The sequence below is a fragment of the Artemia franciscana genome, chromosome 20 (assembly GCF_032884065.1).
Source record: "Artemia franciscana chromosome 20, ASM3288406v1, whole genome shotgun sequence".
NCBI classification, from domain to species: domain Eukaryota; kingdom Metazoa; phylum Arthropoda; class Branchiopoda; order Anostraca; family Artemiidae; genus Artemia; species Artemia franciscana.
Window position 1 is genome coordinate 22,248,569 of NC_088882.1, and position 27,742 is coordinate 22,276,310.

Sequence of the window (27,742 nt, forward strand, 5' to 3'; positions counted from 1 at the left end):
TTGACAATCTACATGCTCATTGTTCATTTTGATTTAATTCAACATCCGTATAAATATTCCTTGAAAGCTTCACCTTAATACCCTTAGTTTGTGTAGTAACAATAGTTGTATTAGCAGTAGTAGCAGTATGCATATAGGGCCTTTGGCTTTCTTCAACATACCACCAACCGTTCCTGAAGCATTGTCGATGCGTCATCTTGACAGTGGATTTCGATTTAGTTCCATCCAGTTTCAATATTGCCTAAAATTGTCGCCTTAATACCCTTAGCTCCAGTAGCAGTAGTAGTAGCAGCGGTAGCAATAGTAGTTGCAGAAGAACTAATAAAAGAAGCTTTAACTTTAGTATCAGTAGAAAAATTAGTATTAGTAATACTAATTTTAACGCTTTAATAGGTAGCGTTAAGAAGAAAATATTTTCTTTTGCTAAATTCAACACCCCCCACAACAAGTCCTGTAAGTTTCAACTTCACAAACAAAACTGTTCCTAAAATATTGCTGATAAACCCTTTGATAACCTGCATGCAGACTTTACCTTCTCCCTAAAAATTCCCTGAAAATTTTCCTTTGTACTCTTAGGTATAACTGTAAAAGAAGTCACAATAGTAGCATTAATGTTAGTAATACTAGTATTAATAGTGACAGCACCATTACTAATAGCAACAGTAGTATTAAAATATCGCAATTTGGTCAGTTTAACGTCCCTCTAATCATATCCTGGATGTTTCAACTTGGACACAAAATGATCCAGCCAACTATCGGCCAGTATCGTTGCTGTCTGTTCTTAGCAAAATATTTGAGAGGGTGATGCTTTCTCGTCTTAATAATTTTCTTACTTCTAAAATTTTTTTCACGATTTTCAGTTTGGTTTTTGAGCAAATCTTTCAACTGAGCCTGCTTGCGTAGTTTTAATGAATAATCTTCACTCTGCTCCAGACTCCCTTTTAATTCCTGCCGCTTTGTTTCTGAAAGTCCGTAAAACCTTTGATTCTTTAGCCCACAGTGTTCTTCAATTTAAGCTTTCTCATTTTGGCGTAAGAAGTAGTGCGGTTTTTTGGTTAAAGTTTTTCATGTCTGGTAGAATAATTTCTGTTGATCAACTTTTTGGCTCACCAGCAAGTGCTGACCAGGGGTTCCGCAAGGATCAGTTTTAGGACCAGTACTGTCTTAACCTATGTAAATGACCTAATTTTTGTAGTTAGAAAAAAAAATCCTATTTTTTTTGGTCGGTCAAATTATCAGCTCCGTAGTTCTCTAAATATCCAAATTCCGCATACACCAACAATAAGATCCGACTTTAATCCTTTTGCTTTGTGGTTTACATGGAACACCTTTTCCCATTTGGGTCGAGAATGCCCCTCTTTTGGCACCTTCAAAAGACCCGTAAAAGATTTGTTGTTTCCATATGGTTAATTTTCCCTTGACGTATGTAGTGCTATCCACTTTTATTATTATTATTGTTAGATTTTTAGATGCTTTGATAAATTGCAATTTGATAAAGCTTATTTAATGAACTGTCTTTTTTTTGTTTTTTATTATATATATATATATATATATATATATATATATATATATATATATATATATATATATATATATATATATATATATATATATATATATATATATATATATATATATTTTATTGTTATTATTTTTTCCTCTCTATGTTTATGAAGCAAATGCTTTTCATATTAAGGATGTAAATGTTTAATGTTATGCGATCCTTTTCGTAGTCCCCCTTCTACAGGCTATGGAGTCTTTGTGGAGACTTATAGATTGTTGTTTGGTTATTTTACTGTTACATGGAAAATAAATATATCTATCTATCTATACAATTAGCCATTGTTACGAGATTGTCGATATTTCCTTTTGATAACCTGTATTTACTTCTTGAAATTTTCATCTTAATGCTCTTAGCCTTATAACTATCTACAATAGAAGTAGTAGTTGGAGTAATATTAAGAGTAGTAGTAGAACTAATAAATATAGCAGTACAAAAATATTTCCAAAAATATTGTTGATATGCCCTTATCAGCAATCTGTATGCACATAGTATGTTTTTATTTAGTTCTACTTTCCCCTCAACGTTTCTTCAGGTGTTTATTCCAAAATACTCAGGCTTAGTAGTACTCGCTACAGAAGGAGTAGTTTTAGCGGTAGTAGTGGTAGTAGTAGTAGTGTTAGCAGTATTAGTAGTGGTAGTAGCATTAGAAGTAGTTTCCACATATTTCATGTCGGTCAATTGATCTTCCCCTTTACGCATACTTAGAAAGTTCCAACTAAACATCGAAATTAATTCTTTGGATACGTCTTATTGCCAGTCTGAATGAACACAGTATCTTTTTCTTTATTTCAAATTTGCCCTCAGTATTCTCTCAAATTTTCACCTTCATAGAACTACCTTAATATTACTAATATCATAGTAGCAGTGGTGGTAGTAGGAGAAGGAGTGGCAGTATTAGTATTGTAGCGGTAGTGGTAGTAAAAATAGTTGCAACAGTATTAATAAAAGTAGTAGCATAGACCTACTGCCTTTTGGTCAGTTGAATATCCCCCTAATGATGCTCCGGAAGTTTCACCTTGAGACAGTAAGCCGTCCCGAAAATTCTGAAGTTGGGCCCTATTGACGGCCCATTTTTTGACACCCCAATCATCTTAATAGTGTAAACCTGGCAAGTAATGGCAATTGAAGTAGTAGTTGGAGAAGTTTAGCAGGAGCAATAGTAGTAGTAGATGTGTTAGGAAAAGTAAGAGTGATGAAAGTGCTAGTGATGGCATGCATATTTTAAGTTTTTGTCACTTCCTCTTCGCCTTTAAGCACCCTATGAAAGTTCCAACTTAATACCCAAATCCATTCTTGAGATACGCCCTTTTGACAATCTGCACGCATAAGGCATTTTTTTTAATTAGTTTAAATTTCCCCTAATTATTTTTCCAAATTTTCACCCTCTTACTTGTTGAAATAGCAGTAGTATCAGATGTATGCTGCCTTTCGTTCAGTTGAACATGCCACTCATGATGCCGCAGAAGTGTCCTCTTGATATGATAAGCCGTTCCAATATTGTTGATATGCCCTTATCAGCAATCTGTATGCACATAGTATTTTTTTTTATTTAGTTTTACTTTCCCCTCAACGTTTCTTCAGGTGTTTATTCTAAAATGCTCAGCCTTAGTAGTACTCGTTACAGAAGGAATAGTTTTAGCGGTAGTAGCTGTAGCAGTAGTTGTTTAGCAGCATTAGTAGTGGTAGTTGTAGAGTAGTAGTAACCTGCAAAATTGCGTTTTTGGTCAATCGATCATCACGCTTATCATTTTCTGAAAATTCCAAATTAATATACTTAGACATTCCTGAGTTACACCTTTTGACGACCCACATGCATATAATACATATTGATTCAATCCAACACTCCCCACCACATTCTCTGACAGACTCATTCGAATGCTCTTCGTCTTTTTTAGGAAATTAAAGGTCAAACATGACCACCTTTCTCAATTACAAATACCTTATGTAAACAATGAACGAATTGCCTAACTTATAGCGCTTTCCGTAATGGTTGTAAAGGATTTGAAACCCCCCAAAAGCATAATTACAGGTCCTTTCAACAATGTTAACATTTGTCTAAAAATTTTGATTGCTTGTGTTTTGGGAAATAATTGGCAAGGGGTATGGGGGTTGATCTTGTTGCCTTCAATCTCTTTTGACTTTTAAGAGGGAACTAGAACTTTCGACTTTTTTAATCGCACGAGTCCCATCTAAAGTTTAAATGACCACACATTTTATAAAAACCTTGTATACCCCCAGGAAACGACTTATGACCCTTGTCCTGGGCTGTGGGGGGTTCTTGTCAACCCTGGAGATATTGTTATATGCTCTTTGGACTGTTTTTTCTTTTTTCTTTTTTTTTTCTTTTTAGCAAAATGGCTATCTTGCAATTTCAATCAGACGGATTTTGGGATCGTAGGACTTTTTTTTTTTTTTTTTTTTTTTTTTTCTTTTTTTTTTTTTGAAAAATGGCTATCTTGCAATTTCACTGAGACGGATTGTTGGGAGAATCGTAGGGAAGGGGGAACTAGTTGTTCTCCATCGCATTTGAATCTTAAAAGGGAACTATAACTTAAAATTTCCAATCAATTCAGCCTCCTCTAAAGTTTATACGACAATCTCTTCCATAAGAAACTTACAACCCTTGCCTCCAGGCTCTGAGGGTTTTCTTAACCCCAAGAGAATGTGATGTACCATCGGATGGTACCATATGCATAATCGGATGGTACCATCTGATTACTTTTAGCTTATAAAAAGGGCATTAGAACTTCCGACTTCTAATTCAATGAGCCCCTTCCGAAGTTTATACAACCACCACATCCATGAAAGCCTTATACGTTAATAAATGGCAGCTAGTATAGCTTATAGCCCTTATCGTTATTGGATGTATTTAGAGCAATGATAGGGGGTGGGGATTGGTTTCCCTTCAATCACTTTTGACTCTTAAAAAGAGATCTAGAACTTTGAATTTCGAATCGAATGAGCCCCTTCCGAAATTTCTACGACAGCTCGTTTTATACGAAGTGCCTTGATCCAAAGATACAAACAGCCCCGCCTATGATACACATCAATAGATAGTAAGTAATGAAACATAAGCTTTTAAAATCACGAGAATAAGCCCTATAAAGCCTATGGAAACTATATATCCTTGGGTCAATATACTACGGAACATGAGTCAATTAAACTCAATAGTACACTTCAGACAGCTTTTTGTAAATTCAGTATCAAATCAAATAAATTACAAACGACTGTAACAAAACAATAAAGAAACACTACTTTTCAATAAAGGATTAGAATAATAAAAAAAAAATACCGAAAATTAAGATAAATTATTCCAATTTTACATTTCCTAGTTGATTCGGCAACTTGTTGATTTATTCGCTTTATTTTTTTTTTATATAAACCACTTCTAGACTTACAAAAAAAAAATCATCTTGAAGTTACATAAAAGTAATATTCATTTATGTGATGATTTTATATGCAATAATAAAAATTTCTGTTACCCTACAAACTTTATTATTGCTTTCACTTTTTTCCGAATTTCCAACTTTGAATATTCTCGCTCTGAAAAGACCAAATATTAAATCTTGAACAGAACAGTTACTAAGATAAGAGTTACTATGACGAATTTCTGTAATTAATATGTCTATCTTACACAGTCTATAGAGTGCATCCTAGGTGTGACTTTTACGCTGGGTTACTGTGTCACTAAACATATGTGAAATGGAAAATTTCTTCATGTTTTTCAGAGTTTCATTAAAATGTATATATATATATATATATATATATATATATATATATATATATATATATATATATATATATATATATATATATATATATATATATATATATATATATATATATATATATATATATATATATATATATATATATATATATATATATATATATATATATATATATATATATAACTTTCCAATAAGCTAAGATTTTGAAAAAAAGGTTTATGGTCAATGGAAAAAAAGCTTTGCAGAATTTACACTTGGGTTTGGGCTTTGGTTATTATTTCCTAGAAAATACTGAAATTTTATCAAACTATTCGTCCTAACAAACTGTAAATAAGGAGGGACGCGGTTCAATCCGAAACTCTAAAAAGGAGCTTTCATTTCAATAGGTATTTCAAAAGAATCGGCCTATTATCCTGACTGAGTTCAGCTTCAAAGGCTACGAGCATGAGAGAATTTGCCTGATTTTCAGAAACATCAAGATATCTTAATGAAAAGTACCCTGCCCGACTGCAGTGGTTTCAAGCTCCAATCTTCAAAAATGTGGATTTTGCATTTTTTGCCAAAAGAATGATCACGGATGCGTACTTATTATTATTTTTTTTCCATGAGGGATCGTTTTGAACCATTAGCATTAGAATATCAGGAGAGGCACTCCCCAGAAAAATCAAGGTACCTTAAGGAAAATTACACCTTCAGAAATTAGAAAGCCCGACTGCAGTGATTTCAAGCTCCTATCTTCAAAATGGCGGAATTTTACATTGTTTTGCTAAAAGAAGGATCGTGGATGCACACTTATAGTTCTAAATTTTTTTCCAGGGGGGATTGTTTCGAATCACTAGCCTTAGGATATCGAAATGGGGCTCATTTGAACAGAAATTAAAAGTTCTATTGCTATTTTTAAGTGAGTTTTTTAAGCGGGCGTAGGAGTGGGTAGTCAGCCCCTCTCTCGGACCCTTTTTTCTCCAAAGTCGATGGATGAAAATTTTGAGATAGCCATATTATTCAGAATAGTTGAACAGTCCAATAACTATGTCTTTTGAAATAACTTGACCCCTCCACAGCCCTTGGAGAAAGGTCTTCAAGTTATGAAATTTGTTCATAGTTTACATTTAATATTTATTATTGGGATGTGCGCATAAATTTTTCTGGTCGTGGGGGGGGGATAAAAAATTTTCCGGTATATAAAAATCTTCATTTCTAATTCCTTTCTCTTAATCGCTTTTACCCCACCGTAGAAATTTTTTTATATTAAATATACACGAAGGAACAGACAAACTTTTAATTGAAAATAGGACTCATTCTGACAGTTTTATGAATATTACATCAGGCGCACTCAAAACTTTACGAAAGGGAAAAGGCAAATGCTTAAATAAGCTTGCGGTGTAAATTGAATTAACATTTGTTTAGCAGTACGTATGGAAATTGGAAAGACATAGGTTGGACCTATTAAAATATGCCAATAATTTCGAGGAGCTAATTTTATTTTATTTTTTTTTATCCGAAGACACTAAGATCAAAAAAAAAAAAAAAAAACACACACAAAAAAGTAGAGAATATTAAAGCATACTAGAGCAATATCTGTTTTAGTCTAATCCCAAAACAGGAGTAATTTTGTTTTTTAACATAATCTGGCAAACAATTCACTCCCTGATGCACCGACAGTTCTGACCTCTCTTGTGCCTGGGACAAAATCTTGATTTATCGAGCCCCTCTCCCTGTCTCCCACAAAATTTACAGGCAAAATTTTAAGACATGTTTCATTTATTAACAAAACCATTTTCTATATATTCATTAATTAATACATTTTTAAATTATTTTCTAATTTAGTATTTAAATTATTTAATTGCTGTTACTTTTATTTTATTCATTAATTAGCTGGGTCCCGGCGGCTCCGCCGCCCGGCCCCAGCACGGCACGTTGCAGGCTTCTATATATGGATTCCCATTGTCCCTGGTGTTCTATTGCAGTTTCTTCAAAGATATTTGATCATTAAATCAAGCCCAATTTCTAACAATGATCTACTAAGCTTCAAAGTTTTGGTTTTCTTTTTTAAGGTTTTTGAATTCTTGTAACCCCTTGTTTTTAAATTTTAATTTTCTTTTGTTTTCTTTTTAGTTTTTTCCTTTTTTTAGTTTTTTAGTTCTTTTTAGTTTTTTTTAGTTGTTTACCTTTTTTAGTCTTTTATAGTTTTTTCTTCTTTCTTTATTTTTCTTCTTTACTTTTTAGTGTTTTTCCGGAACGTGCCCTAGCAACACATGTGCAAGGAGCTAGTTTTTAACTGCGTAAAACTTGCGGATATACAACTGGTAATTCCTGATATACTCTAGTAATTCCTCGACACGCATTCTTTTCTTTCCTTTTAGTTTTGTTTAGTTGTTTACCTTTTTTAGTATTTTATAGTTTTTTCTTCTTTCTTTATTTTATTTTTCTTCTTTACTTTTTAGTGTTTTTCCGGAACGTGCCCTAGCAACACATGTTCAAGGAGCTAGTTTTTAACTGCGTAAAACTTGCGGATATACAACTGGTAATTCCTGATATACTCTGGTAATTCCTCGACACGCATTCTTTTCTTAATTTCTCTTTCAGCCGCAAACCAGGTTTCGCGTTGCTCTTGTAACACATCGACACGCTTTCTTTTGGTAATTTATCTCTGAGCCGCAAGCCTAAGTCCCCCCCCCTAAAGCAACACGTATGCAAGGTGCTAATTTTTAACTGCGTAAAATTTGTGGATATACAACATTCTTCGCAGTCCCATTGTCTGCGCACATAAATAGATCGTTCGGTTTACCGACTCTAAAACATGCAACATATAATTGTCCATGGGAAAAACAAACCGTATTAAAATCTATACTGCATTTTTCTAATTATTGCCCTTGAGATTTGTTGATGGTGATTGCAAATGCTACTCGAATTGGGACTTGCAATCTTTTAAATTGAAAAGGCAGATCCGTTGGAATCATGGGAATTCGAGGAATAAAGACAGCCTCACCCTCGGAAGGCTCTGTCAATATTGTTGCCTCTATTACGTTTTCCATTGTTTTGTTTTTTTTACGGCAAGTCGCGTGCCGTTGCAAAACTTTGGTGGGTTAATATTTTGCAACAGTATTATTGGTACGCCTAGAGATCCCCTGGAGATCCAGGGAATTTAAAAATTCTGATGGAGAGTTAACCGCTTCATTTGATTCTAGAACTGTGTCAACTGATTTGTAAATGACTGCCTGGTCTCGAATCTTGGTAAGAATAATATTGTTGATTTCGTGGACGTCTTTATTCTTGGCTGCCAGAATCGCTCGTTCAGTTACCCATTTATGATTTTTATATTTGGTTATAATATTCAGAAATACCTTTTCAACCAAATCATTTTTGACGTCACTAAATTACAGAATTCAGGAGGCAGTTGTATACGTCCTGAAATTGAGTCAACTAGGAGCTTTCCGTTTCCAATTGCCAGCAATTGATCTGAAAATATTTCAGCAGAGTAATCGTTTTGCAATCGGACACGCATATTTATAGTTAATTTTAATGCATTATCGTGTACCCGTAAATTAGAATTTTTAAGGCAAGCATTCATTCCGTCTGCAGGTGTCAATCTAGGAATAACAGGTAATGTTTGCCTGAAGTCTCCCGCAATCAATATTAGTTTGCTGCCAAAGGGTTAGGAATTTCCTCGCAAATCTTGCAATGATCGGTAAAGAGCCTCGAGCGATTTTTGTGTGTGTCATTTTGCACTCGTCCCAAACAATAAGTTTGCATTGCTGCAATACTTTACCCATCCCAGATGATTTGGAAATGTTGCGCGTGGGAGTTTCTGTAGACTGCATATTCAGAAGCAATTTCAAAGCGGAATGAGCAGTTCTTTCACCAAGCACCAACGCTGCGGCTATTCCGGACGACGCAAGGGCCAGCGGTATCTCATTTTTGGATCGAATTGATGACGTAAACTGTACATTCCTAATCTGGCCCTTTCTCTTTGAGCCGCAAGCCTGGCTTTGCGTTGCTCTGGTGTTTTTTGCTGGGGTTCTCTTTTTGGTGACATTGTAGGATAATTGTACTTGCATTGCTTTTATAATACAGCGACACGCCTTCTTTTTCACTATCTCTATCAGCCGCAAGCCTGGTTTTGCGTTGCCAACATGACGTCATTTACAGATTTTTATCTTTTTTAGTTTTTTTCTTTTTTTAGTTTTTTTAGTTTTTTTTATTTTTTTACGTTATATTGAATATGACGTCATGCATAGTTCTTTTTTAATGTTTTTCTATTTTTTTTTTGTTTTTTTCTTTTTAGTTTTTTACCTATTTTAGTTTTTTTTTGTTTTTTCTTTTTAATTTTTTTCTCTTTCAGTCTTTTTCTTTTTTTTTTTTTTTTTCGTTTTTTTCTTTTTCTTTAGTTTTTGTCTTTTTTTAATTTTTATTTTTTATAGTTTTTTCTTTTTTAGTTTTTCCTTTTTTTTATTTTTTCTATTTTTTAGTGTTTCCTTATTTTTATTTTTTTGTTCTTTTCTTTTTTAGCTTTTCTTTTTTTTAGGTTCTTCTTTTCTTTTATTTTTTTCTTTTTTAGTTGTTTTCTTTTTTAGTTTTTTTTAGTTTTTATTTTTTTTTCATTTTTTTTGTTTTCTTTTAGTTTTTTCTCAGTTTTGTTTATAGAAAATAGGTTTTAATTCTTTTAAGTTTTTTTAGTTAGTTTTTTTTTATATATTGACGTTATACTTGGTGACAGACAGAAGGACCGACAGACACTACATTAATTATATAGATTACAAACTTATTAATAGAATATTCATCAATTATATTTATTTATTGTCTGCACCCTGAACTTTATTTTAATAAAAATGAAATTACAAAAATTACAAAATAATCATCACTGTTAGATTATTTATCTGAACAATCAAAGGTCTTTGATACAGTGAACCACTTTTGGACAAAATCTTTGGATTAAATTATAGAAAAAAAACAAGGGGTCGCTCCTCCTCAACACCTCGCTCTCTACGGTAACTTTTTTTTAGTACTTTTGAAAAAAAACGCTTCTTATTGTTCTAATTAAACGACTTTGTCTCTCATGAGTCGTTATCAAGGAATTGGGAGAAAATTCAAACTTTACTGTAAAGAGCGAGGTGTTAAAGAGGAGCAGCCCCCCATATACGTAATAGTTCCTGTTTGTTTCTTTTAATGTTGCTCCTTACTTCCAGTTGAAAGGACTTGTTTTCTTCTAATTAATTTCTGATCGTTTTTAAATAATGCCAGAAAATCTGGCTCCACCTCCACGGAAAAATCCATCCTCCCCATGGAAAAAATCTCTAGACACTTTAATCCTGGTGAAAATTCACCCTGGACTATTACCTTTAACATTCGCGAGCGTAAAATTGAGTTGGTAAAGAGGAAGCAAGACATAAGAAGAATTTCAAATAAGGATTCTGGCATTGTCCCCCAATGTAAAATTCCCCTGAAAAAATCACCCCCTGGAAACTTCCTTCCCAATGACAAATTCTCCCCGTGGAAAAATCCCCCAGCGAAAAATTTCTCCCCACCCGAAAAATGTATGCATAACTCCCAATAACAAATTTATACGTAAACAATGGTCAATTCTTTTTAAAATTAAAGACCTTTCCCCGGGAACTGTAGGGGGTCTTGATGTCTCCCAAGGAATAGTTATCGGGCCTTCAATTATGCTGAACAAAATTGCTATCTCAAAATTTTGATGGGGCCTAAAAAGCCCCATCCCCCATTTGAGAAAAAAGGAGTTTGGGAGGGGGCCTAGCTGCCCTCCAATGTTTTTGGTTACTTAAAAAAGCACTAGAGCTTTTAAATTTCATTCGAATTAACCCTCTTCCAATACTCTACAACAACTCAGTCGATAAGATCACCCCTTGGGAAAAAAAAACAACAAATAAACTCGCATCTGTGATCTTTCTTCTTGCAAAAATAACAAATTCCACATGTTTGCAGATAGGAGCTTAAAACTTATACAATAGGGTTTTCTGATGCGCTGAATCTAATGGGGTTTTTTCAGTAAAATTCTACCATTTTTAGGTTTGTTCCCCTTTTTTTCGAAAATCAGGCAAATTTTCTCAGGCTCGTAGCCTTTTATATTTCTTTACCACGAATTGTTTGATTCCAAATATTTAAAATTATGAAGTTCAAGATTTCTCATCAAAAGCTGAGAGCCTGAGAAAATTGACAGATTTTTGGAAAAGGGAGAGAAAATCATAAAGGCAAGCAACAGTAGTTCCGCAAGGGCAAGGGGTTCAGAACACTATTTATATCGTGTTTTATAATGAGTATATATAATGAGTATTTTAAATTGCGAACATGGTCCAACTTTTGCTTAAATAGCTATGGATTGGAGAGGGACAAACCCCCTTGCATTTGGAATAATTTCTGTTAGTTTTAAGTTTCAATAGTGCCCCTTAATTTCATTTAAAAATATTCCTTTGTCTTAAATCTATCAACGTATTTCAACGTCCAAGTTTATGGATATTATTAGATGGGTAGTGTTTTATATTGTTATTTCATTCTATATTTCATACCTAATATTTTCGACACTTTTTTTTTCATTGTGTTGAGGATAATATTTATAAAAGCAGAAAGAATATATCTTATAGAGCTAAAACTCAAACGGTACACAAAAGAGGTTCTTTTGTTTTACATAATATGAGATTCAACATATTAGAGAGCCTTGTTGTAGAGGTTTCAAGCTCCTATCAACGAAATAATGGAATTTTGCATTGTTTCTCCTTATGAAAGATCACGGATGCCTGTTTCTACTGGTGATCCTGTCTAACCATTGGATCTACAAAATCTAGAGGGAGTCATTTGAATTGAAATTAAAAATTCTAGTGCTATTTTGAAGTGACCAAAAACAATGTGCCGCAAGGAAGTAGCGCTTTCTCCATTTTGTGGCACCAAACTACGATTCGGCCTCGAAGAGGACGGGTTAAAAGTATCAAAAAGCTCTATACTGAGTTTTCCTGTTTCCGAGGAAGAGATTCTTCATGGTGGGGCATTCATTCCAGAAAAGTCACACAGTCCATGCAAATTAAATGGTTAACATAGACGTTTATCTTGATGGTTGATTTAATTACGTTGATTCATTTGTTGTTTTTTTTCATATTATGTTTAATGATATTTTATTGCCTATTAGCAATTAGGAACGAGGGGCTTTGATGTAAGTGATCTTTATTTATTTATGAGTTTTAGAAACAAGTATAAGAAGTTGTGGATCATAATGAACTTCAAATCTCCTTATACTTGCTTGGAACTTGAGTGACAGTCTTAGCCCCGTCATAGGGAAAATGTCAACTTTTTAATCTTAATAACTAACCTTTTAGGTTTCGCCTGGAGCTCCCTGGGGACAAGCTAAGAGCCATAATACTTGAAAACAACATATCCCTCTAAGCTATTCAATCCCAGAAAAGAGTCTCTCTTATTAATTAAAGCTGGCTCTTAAGTTTTGAATAAACACATCTGTGTTCGGCTATGTTTCGCTTCCATCTTTTGCTAAAATACTTACCTGACTGAATAAAATACCGAAAATCTTAAGACCCCCCCAGTCGAATACAACAAGCAAGACATTATATCCAAAATTAAAAAAATGTCATGATGAGGATTTTATATAAAGTTGGTTTAAAGATGAAAAACATTCTCTATCAGACTTATGAAAATAGTTGTTTAGTTCTCATCAGTTAAACTTTTCAATTGAATTTTTCAATTACTTTGAAGTAATTGACACACTTTTCGATTTTTCACGATTTTAAGCTTTGTTCGGATAGGAATGCATGGCGCCTTCATACAATTTTGAGATTTTGTGTAGAACGGCCTCATTGAAAAGTTAATAGGCAAGGAATCCACACCAAATCAGAAGTTTTCTATGTCAAATAAAAATGCTTCCATAAAGACATAAAAAAACCATTGTGTGCATGAATAATACTAAGGTAGAAACTAGGCTGAGAAACATGACTAAATTCTAGTTTTAGTCATCGGAATTATTAGAGATTCAAAAGAAAATACTATATGCTAATGCTAAAAAATGCTATAAGGTAGAAAATGAACTATGCAGTGCAAAACACTCATTTTTAAAGTATTTTTATCTTAAACTTTATTAGAGCCTTGTCGACTTTTCAAAAAATTCTCCGAAGTATTTACTCAGATTTCATTTCTAATGGTCAATTTCTATTGGGTAAAGTATATTCTCTGCTGATAGATCTTTGGATTTAGATAATAAAACAGCTAGAAACGTTGGCATAGATCGTTTCCAGACGTTAAAACACGTGATTTTTTCAAATTTGAAGTCACACTCCAAGAGAGTAACTTCCTCCGGATTATCGAAATAGACCAGTATTGCAATCAAAATGACATCAACTGGTCTAACTTCAACTTTATCTGTGAAGCAGAAAGACTCAAGTGAGACTAACAGTAATCAGAGATCATTTCGATTGTATCATCCTTTAGTCTGTCTGAATACCTTACGAATGAGAAAGATAATACAAAATAGTTTACTTAAATCTCACTGTTTCGCTAATTATGCAGTAGAATTGATTTTCGGAACGATATGGTAGAAATGGATATTAAAACCAGACAATATTAAAAACCACAAACAATTTGAAGTGAAAGTAAGGAGCAACAACAAAACTAAAAACGAGCAGAACATTATCCTATGCAGTAAAGAGACTGTTCTCTGCAAAACTTGCTCTGTACGCATGCACATGACTTTTCACCTCGTTGCTTCATAAACAAATGCACTAGCACAAAAATCTATGTAGCACAAAATTTAATTTTTAACTTATGGCTTTCAGAATGAAAAGGTTTATTTATTCGTAATTTGGTTAAACCTAAAAATTTTAAATTAAATGTTTTTTCAGGTTATCAGTAAATAAAACACTTAGAATCACGATATGGTTCAGCATACAGCACTCTTAAATCAGTGAACCTTTGAGTAAAAAATAGAAAATAACAAGTTTTTTTTTAATGAAAGTAAGGAGCAACATTAAAACTTAAAACGAACAGAAATTGCTCCGTATATGAAAGGGGCTTTTCCTCCTCAACGCCCCGCTCTTTACGCTAAAGTTTGACTCTTTCTCTTAACTCTACTTTTAAAAAAAGTAAGAAACTTTAGCGTAAAGAGCGGGACGTTGAGGAGGAAAAGCCCCTTTCATATACGGAGTAATTTCTGTTCGTTTTAGGTTTTAATGTTGCTCCTTATTTTCATTTAAAAAAACTTGTTTTTTTCTATTTAATTTCTGGACGTTTTTGATTTAATGCATGTTTTGATCTTGGCTCTCCGCACATAAATAATTAAAACAAAATTTGCATATTGATTAATTGCAATTATCGGAAGACTTCGAGAAAAAAGGAGTGAAGGAGGAGGCCAAGTTCCCCCTCAATTGTTTGATTACTTAAAAAGGCAAGTACAACTTTTAATTTTTTACAAACGTTTTCATTGGTAAAAATTATACATAACTTACGAATTAACTTATGTAACGAACTTCTATATTCGTATGTTTTATTGCGTATATGAGGGGGTTCAACCCTCGTCGATACCCCGTTCTTTACACTAAAGCTTAAATTTCCCATTTAAGCTTTAGTGACTTTGAGCTTTAAGCTTTAGAACTTAAATCACACTCTGAATCACAAAGGCCGTAGAATAAATAGTTCAAATTACTAAAAATACTTTAGCGTAAAGAATGAGGTATAACGAGGAGGTAAACCCCTCATATGCTTAGTAATTTTTGTTCGTTTTAAGTTTTAATGCTGCTCCTTACTTTCGTTAGAAAAAACTTTTCATATTTATTTATTCATTGTTTTTTCAAATAGTGCTAGAAAATCTCGCGCCCCCTTCATTGAAATTCTATTCCACCATAAAAATTTCCTCCATTGAAATATCCTCCCACGTAACCCCCCCTTCCCCCTCAACCTTCCCCCTAAACCAAAAAAATCCCCCAGAAAACGTCTCTACACTTCCCAGTAACCTTTACTATATGTAAACACAGGTCAAAGTTTGTAACTTGCAGCCCGTCCCACGGGGACTGCGGGGGAATAAGTCGTCCCTAAAGACATAATTATTAGGCTGTTCGACTATGTTGAATAAAACGGCTATCTCAAAATTTTGATCCGGTGACTTTTGGGGAAAATGAGCGTGGGAGGGGGCCTAGGTGCCCTCTAATGTTTTTGGTGACTTAAAAGGGGCACTAGAACTTTTCATTTCCGTTAGAATGAGCCCTCTTGCGACATTCTAGGACCACTAAGTCGATACGATCACCCCTGGCAAAAAACAAAAACAAAAAAAAAACAAACAAAAAAACAAATAAACACGCATCCGTGATCTGTCTTCTGGCAAAAAATGCGAAATTCCACATTTTTGTAAATAGGAGCTAAAAACTTCTACAATAAGGTTCTCTGATACGCTGAATCTGATGGTGTGATTTTCGTTAAGATTGTATGACTTTTAGGGGGTCTTTCCCCCTATTTTCTAAAATGAGGCAAATTTTCTCAGGCTCGTTACATTCGATGGGCATAACTGATCTTGACAAAAAAAATATATATATATATTTAAAATCAGCATAAAAATGCGATTCTTTTGATGTAACTATTGGTATCAAAATTCCATTTTTTAGAGTTTCGGTTACTATTGAGCCGAGTCTCACTACAGCTCGTTACCACGAACTGTTTGGCAACGGAAATTGAAAAAGTGGACAGCCACCTCAAGTACATTGTGAGTTTTGCTTGCCTGATTTTTAATGTTACTCCATAATCTTTTTTAACTATGTAACATCATATAGCAAATTATTTAATTCTGACGTCGATGGTTTGTCAAGATAGGAGAAAATAAGAATGTTTGACGGTCTACTGGAGATCGTTCAGTGAAACTGAAAGCCTCTATAAATCTCATGGACAGTGGTTAAACACAATAAAAAAGATTTAAAAAGGCATATAAGATCTTTGCATAAAATGAAATCCCGCCAAAGCAGGAACGTATGCTTAAATTAAAAATATAATAAAAATAAATAATACAGTGTTGTGAGGAACTCTTTTAATCAGTGCTAGTTTCTTTTATTTCTGAGTAGAAAACAGAAAAAAGATTATCTATTTTAATCTTGTTTGTTTGCGTCTGTGTCTCCTATTACTTCCCAATGGGTTGGCTTTTTCAATTTTACCTGTATTCATTTTTCTCAAGATATGCGTGAACTCTCTCTCGTGTTAAAGTAATTATTTGCTGCGCAAGTTCTTTCTTAATAGCAAAAGGTTAGCTATTTGGAGCTAGTACTATCAAAAAGGTGAAGAGAGTAATACATTCCTCTTCTCAATTATTATAAAGACGGATAGAATCAAAATGATATAAAACTATTTTTGTTTGTACTGGTTATGGTAATACTAACTTTATTTTATATAAACCGAGCTCTAACCAACTTTCTGTGTAATTAATTTTGCATTTTATATAAGCTTATCGGTTAAATCAGTCAGTTATTTGGTATCAGGGGTGGCCCTCTTGGGATCCATAGTTGGGGCCACAGACAAGAGGTATGTGATATAGATGTTCAACTGAGGAAGTTCATGATAACCAATGAATTTGGTACTTGTGCTTGTCCGTCTTCGTTTTTTCCAAAAATGAGCTCATGATCTTTGCCTTTTGAAAAAAAGCTTATTTAAAACATTTGATCCTAAAAAAAGACAACCAGGAATCAGTTGGATCAAAGCACAACAGCCAGGGGAAGGGGTGATAGCCCTCGTTTAAATCCCATCTTGATCATATTATACGGTTATACAATGTTATTACCTAAAAGCTTATAGAAAATCATCTTTTATCGTTTGTACTTCTCTACAGAACATTTTAGAGAAAAAAAAAGAAAATCTTGCGTAAACATTTAATTAAAAAAGCAATTTAGACCTGGATTTACCTCTATTTTAAAGCCAGCTATTGATGGACATTCTTATCTCAGTCTAAGGTATCGAGGAGGCTTTCTTCACTAATCAACAATATGAGGGAATGTAGTAGAAAATCAAGCATGGCAATTCTCAGCCAATTCTTAAACAGCTTGTGCTTGCCGATCTTCTATCAGCAACAGATGTAGTGGCAGCCACTTGGCAAAGATGATTAGCTTTCTTGAACTGCTGTCGCCGGCAACACCCTTCAACAAGGACTTCTTCGAAGCAAATAATTGTTAGGCAAAGGTGAACCAAAAGTCCAATCTTTGCTTAAGGAGCGGTAGGGTCTTGAGCTTCTTTATGGTCTTAGAAAAATGTAGCTCCTAGATCAATGTCTGGAAATGAGATCCTTTTTTAGGAGGCGGATATAAGAAGCAAAATAGCCGAATGTCAGTCAGGTAAGCTCTCAACTCGTCTCTCGTCACCTTATTGCTCTTATCACTCAAGATTCTAAAACGTTGTCTGTAAAACTGATGCGTTGAGATCTCGGCTGGACTTTGAGCTTGGCTGTCAAAGCAACATGTTCTAATTCTTTGTTGTAAATAATGACGAAGACCACACTGCCTTTCCATAATACAACTACAGAAGAAAGAATAATGAGGACTTTTTTCCCAAGACAGTGAACCAACAAAACCTATTTGAATATTTCGGCCCTATATCTAAGGGCCGTCTTCAGGAAAAAATAATAATAAACAATAAAACACTTACAATAAAAGTTTTCGATTAAAAATCCATTTCTTTTTTTAAATAAGCTTGGCATCATTACTTCTTAACGAAAAGTTCAGCCAAGACTGTGTGATAAAAGCTAACATTTTACAAGCTAAAAAGTTTCATTCATTGCACTAGCTGTATTTATATAAAACTGGAATAATTTCTTATTGCGATATTTGCCTTCTCTGCAGCTAATCTTGTAGTTCTTTTGGGATTGGGATTTTTTTTTCCTATTTTGTTTTATTTTGAATTAGATTATTTTCTATAATTAATTTTGTGTAAATAGGTTTGAGTATGTATTCACTCAAGACTCTATTTTGGGATGTATTATTATTTAAGTTTCGTTCGATTTCAATTGCCTCGCGGACAGTTTGATTCCTAGGTCATTGCTAATTAGAATTGTTTTGTCAAATAGAACATATTGGTTTGAATTTTCAAAAGTATGATTCCTTAAAGCTGAATCGAAAGGTATGGAGTTATTTTTAGATTTTAATGCTTTTTCAATACTTTCTTTGTGTTGCCGTAATCTTGTTCCTAAATTTTGGTGGGTTTGGCCAATGTAATAATTTCCACAACTACATGGTATTTGATACACCCCTGTTAGACAAGTAACTGGGGTTTTATCCTTACCAAAATCTTGAAGATTCATTATACTTAAATTACTTGTGAATACAACATGTAAATTGTTTGTTAAACACACTTTTTTCAGTTTTGAAGTAACTTTCGGAATATAAGGTAGGTAAATCGTATTCGTGGGTTTATTCGAACCGTTTACTGGTGTGGGATTCAAGGCTTTAGAAAAATGCATCTTTAATCTTTGAGCACTAACAGTATTTATGAGAGAAATTGGGTACCCGTTACCAAAAAGTATGTCTGTAATAAAATTTAATTCTTTTTTAATATACAGCTCTGAACAGATATTTAGCACTCTATATCTACACCTCTTTTAACCTGTGGAGGATGGTCAGATTTGAAGTGAAGGTATCTATTATTATGCTTATGCAAACTGTCCGCGAGGCAATCGAAATAAAGCGAAACTTAAATAATAATACATCGCTAAATAGAGACTTGGGTGAATACACACTCAACCCTATGTACACAAAATTAATTATAGAAAATAATCTAATTCAAAATAAAACAAAATAGGAACGAATGAAAACAAGCCCAATCCCAAAGAACTACAAGATTAGCTGCAGAGAAGGCAAATATCGCAATAAGAAATTATTCCAGTTTTTAATATTATACAGCTAGCGCCATGAATGAACCTTTTTAGCTTGTAAAATGTTGGCTTTTGTCTCACAGTCTTGACTAACTTTTCGTTACGAAGTAATGATGTCAAACCTATTTAAAAAAAATGGATTTTTAACCGAGAACTTTTATTGTAAGTGTTTTATTGTTGTTGTTTTTGTTTTGTTTTTTTTTGCTGAAGATTTTTGAATTGAAAATGGAATAGTTGTGGGAAAAGTCAAGTCATGGCCAATTGTAGAAAAAGCCAAGACAGATTGTCCAATTAAGTGGGCGTCAAGTCAAGGTTAATTTTACCCCTTTCATTGGAATTCTCATTTCATTTCATTAGATATAGGGCCGAAATATTCAAATAGGTTTTGTTGGTTCACTGTCTTGGGAAAAAAAGTCCTCATTATTCTCTCTTCTGTAGTTGAATTCTTTGATGATAATGTTTGATTGAATCAGCCTCTGGATCTATTTCCATACTTTTGGTAAACTGCTCTGCACTGATAGTTAAACCGTTCGATTTTCTCCCCAATTATTCTTTCTATTTTTTTTTATAACTGATGATGCTTATTTTCTCATGTTAAAATGATTCTGTCGCATTCTTGGCCGTTTACATGATATTCTAATTTTTCATACTTTTCATTATTTCTTGTACATGAGACGGACGATAATGTCCACATTGAGGATTGTGTTCAAAATACTGCTGATTTGTAGTTTTTTATATTCATCAACATTCTTTTTCCGCTTTATATTGTTAAGAGCTGAAAATATCGCATCAAACGATGCAATTGCTGTTTGTATGTATAGTTCTTGCAGTCCACTTGATCCGTCATACTTTTTGGAGATTGAGACTATTTTCAGTAGAAGACAAGCTCCGTTTAAAAGCCAGCAAGATATTTTGTTGATGAAGAGAAGAACCAGTACATTTCTTTTAGGATATTGAATAGCTCTGCTGTCAAGAAAGATAATTGGCAACTATGCTCTATAATGGTGTTTAGTATGTTGACATGGCAGGGATTTTTAGGCAGATGACGATTGAGAATTCCCGGTAGTTTCTGCTGAGCAGAAACTATATTGCATATTGTACTTACATATCAATAAGACTAAAAAGTTTACGCAGCCAAGTAATTTATCCCCTTGACAGTCTTCCAATTGCACTTTTTGGCATAACCAACCTGGTTTTGTCATTAACCTCCCCAACATCTAACAGTCTCTTCCTCTATTGATCCTTCCTGAGCTGATAGCACCGATTACAACTTCTTGCTTGTCGTAATTTGAAGTATGTTATACCCGTCATCAACAAATAAGATTCCGAATCCAAAATTTTATCAATTTTTTCTTATCTCTGATTTCTAATAAAAGTAAGTTAATTAACTCGTTCTGATTATATCTCTATGCTGACTACGAGCTACAATTGAAGCTATTTTGTGCCAAAATAAGCCATTTTTACTAGGCAGTTAGAAAATTTGACACTGTTTTCAGGACAACGAAAACGAATTGGACTGTCTCTGAACGGAATGGGTACCCAGAAACTGAATGAGGTCAAAATAAGCAACTGATACGACTGAACAAAACAGAGGGGTGCATTCTCCCCCCCCCCATCATTACCTTTCAGGCAACCCATTTCAAGAGAATACAAAATTGGTTGTAAAATGATCATAAATATTTGTGAGATTTCTTATTAGTTTCAGTCCTTTGATCATTTAACGAATGTTATTTAATAAACATAAATTGTCTGTTTAATCCTATAAATTGTCCGTTTAATGACCAGCGGACAGTGCCAAGAAGTACCAAGTCTGCTGTCATCAGCAAAACAAATAAAGACATCAGAAGATGTCACACTATAGTTGGCACTATGGGTAAGGGAAGGCCTAGGATGACAAAGTCTACTGCAATTAATAAATTTCTGCTTTTTTACAACAAAAAATATCATTTACGTAAACCAAAAATAGCAGAGGCCCTAAAACTGATCCCTGAGGGACGCAAAATTCACTTGTTAGAGTGAATGGAAAAGTGGATCGACAGAAATCAACCTATCATTAAAATAAGATAGAAACCAAGAAAATTTATCACCCTAATGCCAAAATGAGACACCTTCGATAGAAGAATTTCATGGGTTAAGGAATTGTATACCTTACGAATGTCTAGGAATTTAGCAGCTGGGATTAATCCTAAATCTAATACCGAATGTATAAAAGGGTCATAAAGGCATGTTCAGAAGAGTGCTTTATTCTGAAACCAAATTGAAAATCATGAAGAATTTTTTTAGATTTTAGAAAAGTAAGGAGACTAGAAAGCATGGCCTTTTCGATGATTTTATTAAATACTGATAAAATATGAATTGGTCGATAATTTGCTGGATCATTTCTTGGTCCACTTTCATACAGAACAGAACATAGCTTCCGGAAAAACACCATTTTTAAATGAAAAATTAATAAGTTTTGTTACAGGCACAACTATTGAAGGAAGAATAGATTTAACTACCTTAGTAGGAATAGAATCTGACCCAAACAAGGACGATTTTTTAAAGCCATTAACAATTTTAGTAATTTGACTTACTGTTACTGGCTCTAAAAACATAAACTTAACGCAAGACGACCCGAGGTAAGATCTTAAGTCCGGCTTAGGCTATATATTATAATATGCTATTTTGATGTATTTTCATTATATTATTTTCATGGCTGTTAATCTAACCTAATTTGTTAGGATCGATCGATGAACAGAATTTGACAAAATTCTTTGATCTTGACAAAAATTGATAAAATTATTTTTAATAAAAATGGTAAAGTCAAGCAGTATAATTGTATTCATCTGCTAATTAGACTATTCTTTTCACATGAAAACTATTTGAAAGAAGCCACCCAAAGTGCCTTTCTGATTGGATATGCATACATTTTGGGTAGATGTTTGTTTTGTACAATGTCTTTGTAAAAATTAAGCATTAATTTGAATCTATTTAATTACAGGTTGTCTAAGCAGTCTTTCCGTATTCAAAACTCAGTGATCTTTTAGCTCGAACTATAAACTGATTATGATCTAGTGACGAACTGACAAAACGTTGAAATATGCTGGTCTTTCCGTATTCAAATTCAGCAAACTTTGCGTATTCAAATAAACTGATTGTGATCTAATGATGAACTGACAAAACATTGGAATATGCTAACCCCATGAAGATTAAAAAGTACTTCAATAGAACATAATTTGTTTTGGGGTCAATATGTGTAATGTAAAGTGTACAACTAACGTTTGGAGTATTGTATTTAAAGTGCTGTCATCAAATTTCGGTCTAACAGCAGCTATACTGATTTATTTAGTAGTAGGTGCCGCTATTTTTCGGAAGTTGGACAAAAATGAAAAAGATGAAAGCGCTGCTGCTATTAAAAACATTCGGGAAAAATGTATACAAGAGTTATGGGATTTTACAGAGAGCTTGAATGTGCTATACAAGGAGAATTGGACTCGCGTAGTGGAGGAATCACTCAAGAAATTTGAGAGCAATATAATTACTTCTGCTATAATGCACAGTTATGAAGGCCCTAACAAAGGAGATAAGAACATCGACTTTGGGGAATCTCTTCTCTTTGCTGCTAGTTTGGTAACAACAATAGGTAAGCATCTCACATTAGTTTTTCTTACTTTCAAAACTGAAATTTTAGAAATTGTGTTCAAGAAATTAACCACGAAGGTACGAGAGTATGTGGGGATCCTGTTATTCTCACTGACATCTTTATTGAGCCTTTCAACTGTTTTAAACAAAATGTCAATCTCAAAATTTAGATCAGATATCTTAGAGGATGCAGGGGGTGGCACAAAGATTATGGAAGAGTGGCTGACTGACTTTAAATCGCTTTAACGACCAAAAGAGGACTCTGTAACTTGCAGTCTTCAATTTGAAAGACCCATCCTGGTTCATAGGATATTGCAGATACTGTATTTTGATAACCTGTATTTACAGACTGACTTTTGATTTATCTCTACCCTTTTCCCCGAGTCATAATCTTACATCAAGTGTTCCTTGAAAGTTTTAACTTACGATTCCAAGATATCTTCTAGATCCTAGGTAGATTCTAGATCTGTTCCCAAGATATTTTGCATACATCAACTTTACAACCTTGTACCATTTTTTTATTTATCTCATTACTTAACCTTGTATAATAGGTTCCATTGGATCTTATAGTGCAAAATGTTCTTTTAACCGTGATTACAGATGAAAATTCGTTAGATGCTTTCTTCTCCCTCTAAAATTATATATGAATTCCCTTGTCCCGCCATTTCCCTTATTTCTTCCGAATTGCCTGAAGGTTTCAACCAACTCTATTCCTTAATGTCCTAGACCGTTCTTGAAACATTTTAGATCCACGTTTTTACAGTCTGGTAGTACACAATATATTTTGATTATCTCGCTTCTGAAACGTGCATGAATTTTAAGTGTCACAGGAGCTTAAACTGCAAAAACGCTATTTTTACCTGAAGTAAAGGCAAATATTGCTGAATCCCTTCCCCACCCCCAGCACTACACTTCAGTTTCCTTCGCCACGCCCTCCACCTTCTTTTATCCAACAGCACCAGTAGTCTTAACTCCCTCCCTCCAAAAGCTGTTCCCTAGATACTCAAAACATGATATTTTGACAACTTGAGAAGTCAGGTCAGTCAATCTACCTCTGGATCTAAACCCCTCCCCCACCCACAATGTCAAAATTCAAAGTGGGATTGACATCCATCCCTTCAGTACGACCTCAAAGTTTCAGCTTAATACACTGAGTCATTCCTTAGGTATCGTAAGTAATCTGTTCTCTCTTGATTTACTTGAATACGCGTTTAGTTTACAAAGTATACCCTTGTGTATCTTTGGGAATCTTAGCCCAGCGAATGATCAGTAAGACCTCACTTTAAATTCAACAAAACAATAAAACAATATTTGGACTATTTCAGGACCCTTGGCACTCTTCTTTCCTAGCAAAATTTAAGGTTTTCTTGACTCAGTGAACGATCTCTGAATATTTCAGACTAAACAGACACCCACGATCAAACAAGCTCCCTTTTCCCCTTTAAAAACCATACGTAAAAAATGACAGCTTGCATAATTTGCGGTGTTTTCCCAAGGGGCTCTGAGGATCTTGTCATCCCTAGAGGTTTATCTGGTGAACTTTTTATCTATTTTGAACAAAGTGTCTATCGATAATTTTATTGGGATGATTTTGAAGGGGAGCGGGAGAGTAGGTATCAAAAAAGGGTACGAAAATGGTGCTGGTTGTCGTCCAATCACTTTCGATTCTTAAAAATGTCACTAAAAATTTCAATTTTGATGCAAATGAACTTTCTTCAAAAATTCTACGACCATCTCTACCATACGAAGTGGCCTGGTATAAAAATCCTATGGATGCCACTCCACTCTTTACTTAGGTAGCGCTATTGCGCTGACTACAACAGTCGGCAGTAACAATTAAGTAATGAACAAAAGGAGAAGGAGAAAGTGTTTGCATAGTATGTTACACAGAGTCTATCCCAAATTAAAACCATTTCTAAAATGTTTATTCAGGTTTAACCTGAAATTTCTCAGGATTTGGAGTGGAATATATATTTATTCAGGACTTATTATGGATATTTGTGCGTAAAAATGATCATGAAAAATGGCGTAGCGTTAATTTCACGTACAATGATGGAATATTTCAATTGAGTAATCATAGTGGATTGTCTGATAAGAGCAGGTATATTTTATTACTGGAAAAATGAGTTCTTAGTTCCTTCCATGGCTACAAGAGTATTGTATTCTTTAAAAAAGATAAAGTCAAAGTGAAAAGAAAAATAGAATGAAAAACAGTCAGCTGGACTATGGTCTGGAGTACTTCAAGAAAGTCAACACGAAAGTCTTTTCAGTCTAAGCAGTTATTTTTATGATAGTAGTTTCTTAGACCGCATTACAGTTCCATTTAAGATGAAATTAAATGTACAATGAAGGGTGAAACTTTTAATTAATACGGAGGATAATACTGAATAAATTAGAATATATATTCTAATAAAAGTCTGGATATTTCAGCTTTGCGTTCAGAAGCCATTGTCAAAAAGAAAAGAAAAAAACATTGTAAGTAACTACAACACACAGTAAAATAACAAGCGATGAATTGACGCTGTACCCCAAAATAGAAAAAAAAATTACATTTGACAAAGTATAGTGGTTGTTTAGTAAAAGTTCAAGCTCAATTTTTTGCGACTGTAGGTCCCTTTAGAATTTCTTTTCAAACTTATAGCAAGCCACAACTGAATTTTATCAGATGTGAAAATCTTTCGATTGTCCCCTTTTCCCTTTTTCCCTTTCCCTTTTCCTTTTGTTTCCTTTAATACTGTCTTATCTCTTAATTTATATTTTTGCACGCGGTAGCTTTTGTTGCGTGAGGTAAATAGTCAGGATTTCATCAGCACATATAATTGTTATCCGCTCATATGAATAGTTTTACTCGTATAGTTTATTTATATTTCATTTTATGTACTAGACATTTTACAGGCTAAAAGAGTGTTATTACACTGTATCTGAACTCACAATTGTGGATTAGACACCAAATTTCAATTGAATCTTCATCGGCTATAATATTTCCCGGCTATATAAATTTATATGTGTTATTGGCTTTTAAAGTATATTTCATTTCAGGTAACATGTCGTCCATACCTTCTTCAAGTTCTTCAAAAATAATTATTATCTTATATTCAACGTTTGGCATCCCACTCGCGCTATTATTTTTAACGAAAAATGGAATTTTCCTTGCTGATGTTATGCGAAAATTATTCTACGAGCTTTGCTGCTGCCAATTATGCACAGGAAACAGAAAAATAGATCAAAAGAACGAACTAGAAGAGAAGTTGGAGGAAAACAATGTACTCCATAATGTTAGTTTCATTTCTAAGCAGTTATATGCAGATAAGGATTTAGACAAAAAAGATGATGAAGTCACTGAAGACTATAAAAATAACTCTATAAAAGCATGCTCTCAAAAGGGAAATGGATCGAATGAACAAGGAAAGGTGGGAAAAGAAAATAATACATTTGTGACATCAAAGGTGCCTGACAGCTTTGAAATGGTTGAACACACACTGACAGAAGGTAAAAAGAAATTTGAACAATTAAAATTCAAGTCAGATTTTCAGAACGACTATTCTTGTAATGAGCCATACCTAAAAGTACAGGACATGCATGAATTCCATTTTCAACCTACCTTAAATAGTACCGAAGCTATTCTAGAAGAGTCACGAACAAAAAGAATTGAGCTCGAGCAACAAAAGTGCCCAGTCTCAGTTAATAATATTGCAGGGTTTGAGCGCACAAGCCCAATATCATTATTGCATAAGGAAGAAAATGTTAGTCTTCAATGTTCAGCCAGTGTGTCCAGTCTTACTAAAATTTCTTTTAATTCACCAAATGTTAGTCATGAGACTAAACGGCCGTCTACTGATCAGTCACGGCGTAAAAACTATGAAATGAAGTCTCCATTGGATATGAACTCGACTGAATTACTTTTAAAAACAAGGGACCTTTCTGATTTATCTCATTTTACTCGTATAAATTCTTTTAAGGATCGGCAAGATGATGAAAAAGTTGTTGTTAGAAAGAGTCCATCTTATCATGGAAAACAGAACGTAGAGAACTTTCATAAGTTTCCTGTGTCATTAATTTTAAGCATCATCATTCTCTATATTATTCTTGGAGGCTTTGTTCTCTCAGAATATGAGGGATGGACTTTCTCAGAAGGAGCTTATTTCTCATTCATGGCATTGTTAACAATAGGCTATACAGAGCCGGGAATGGTAGGACGAAATAATAAGGGTAAAGAAAGCCCTATCATAGTTTGTTTCTATTTGACTTTAGGACTAACAGTAGTGACTATGTGCTTAAACTTGGTACAAGTTAGAACAAAGGCTCAATATTAACAAGATTAATTGTGAGCAAACACGTATAAAAGGGAAAAAACAAGCATAACAGTAGGTCAAGTGAGACAAAACTGCATGGAAAAATATTTTTTGTTTGTTTAGAAGGTCTCTGCAATACGAGCTATAATGATTGTATGCTGTTCCTCTTAGTAGGCAGCAATGAAGAATTTCTGGATGGCTCTAGCTTCTTCGTGAAGTTTTTTCCAGCCATGATGAGACCATAAGGCCGACGAAAATAAAATTGAAAAGAGAATACACTTGTAGTTTAGGCAAACTAATGCATTATATTCTACTGGTTCTGATTACAGTGTGCAAAGGTAAAAGATTTTGTGTATTTCCTTTAGATTCGAATGATAAAAATATGCTAAGTACGTTTTAATACAGAGTGCATCAAGTTTCCTTAATTTAGAAGTAATTCACAACCACCTAACAACAATGTTTCTGTCTATGTCGTACTTAATCCCAATTCATAGTGAAAATCATTTTGAATATATGAACTTAATATTATTTCAATTGTTTTGACACTAAAGTCTAAAAGAAATATAAGTTTAAGATTGGCTTCGTTTAATATAGCAAAGGGTCCTGTATCAATTGTCCTTATTTTTCAGTCTATATTTAATCACATTCCTATTAATTTTGTTCTGCCCCAAGTTGTATGTGCTCGTGA

The 27,742-nt window shown here is 33.8% G+C and overlaps 1 protein-coding gene and 1 long non-coding RNA gene across 3 annotated transcripts in view; one reads left to right on the top strand and one right to left on the bottom strand.

Annotated features, from left to right (window-relative positions):
* LOC136039923 (uncharacterized) overlaps positions 1-27,742 on the bottom strand; it is a 148,852-nt gene that overhangs the window by 23,679 nt on the left and 97,431 nt on the right. The window lies entirely within an intron of this gene.
* LOC136039904 (TWiK family of potassium channels protein 7-like) lies at positions 15,901-27,398 on the top strand. Of its 2 annotated transcripts, none has more exons than XM_065723892.1 (3): positions 15,901-16,000; positions 22,122-22,763; positions 25,802-27,398. In XM_065723892.1, the coding sequence occupies exons 2-3, from the start codon at positions 22,373-22,375 to the stop codon at positions 27,073-27,075; spliced, it is 1,665 nt and encodes a 554-aa protein (XP_065579964.1). In that variant the 5' UTR covers positions 15,901-16,000; positions 22,122-22,372; the 3' UTR covers positions 27,076-27,398. The 2 variants fall into 2 exon arrangements, with proteins under 2 accessions (XP_065579964.1, XP_065579963.1); XM_065723891.1 differs by lacking the exon at positions 15,901-16,000 and adding an exon at positions 16,539-16,653.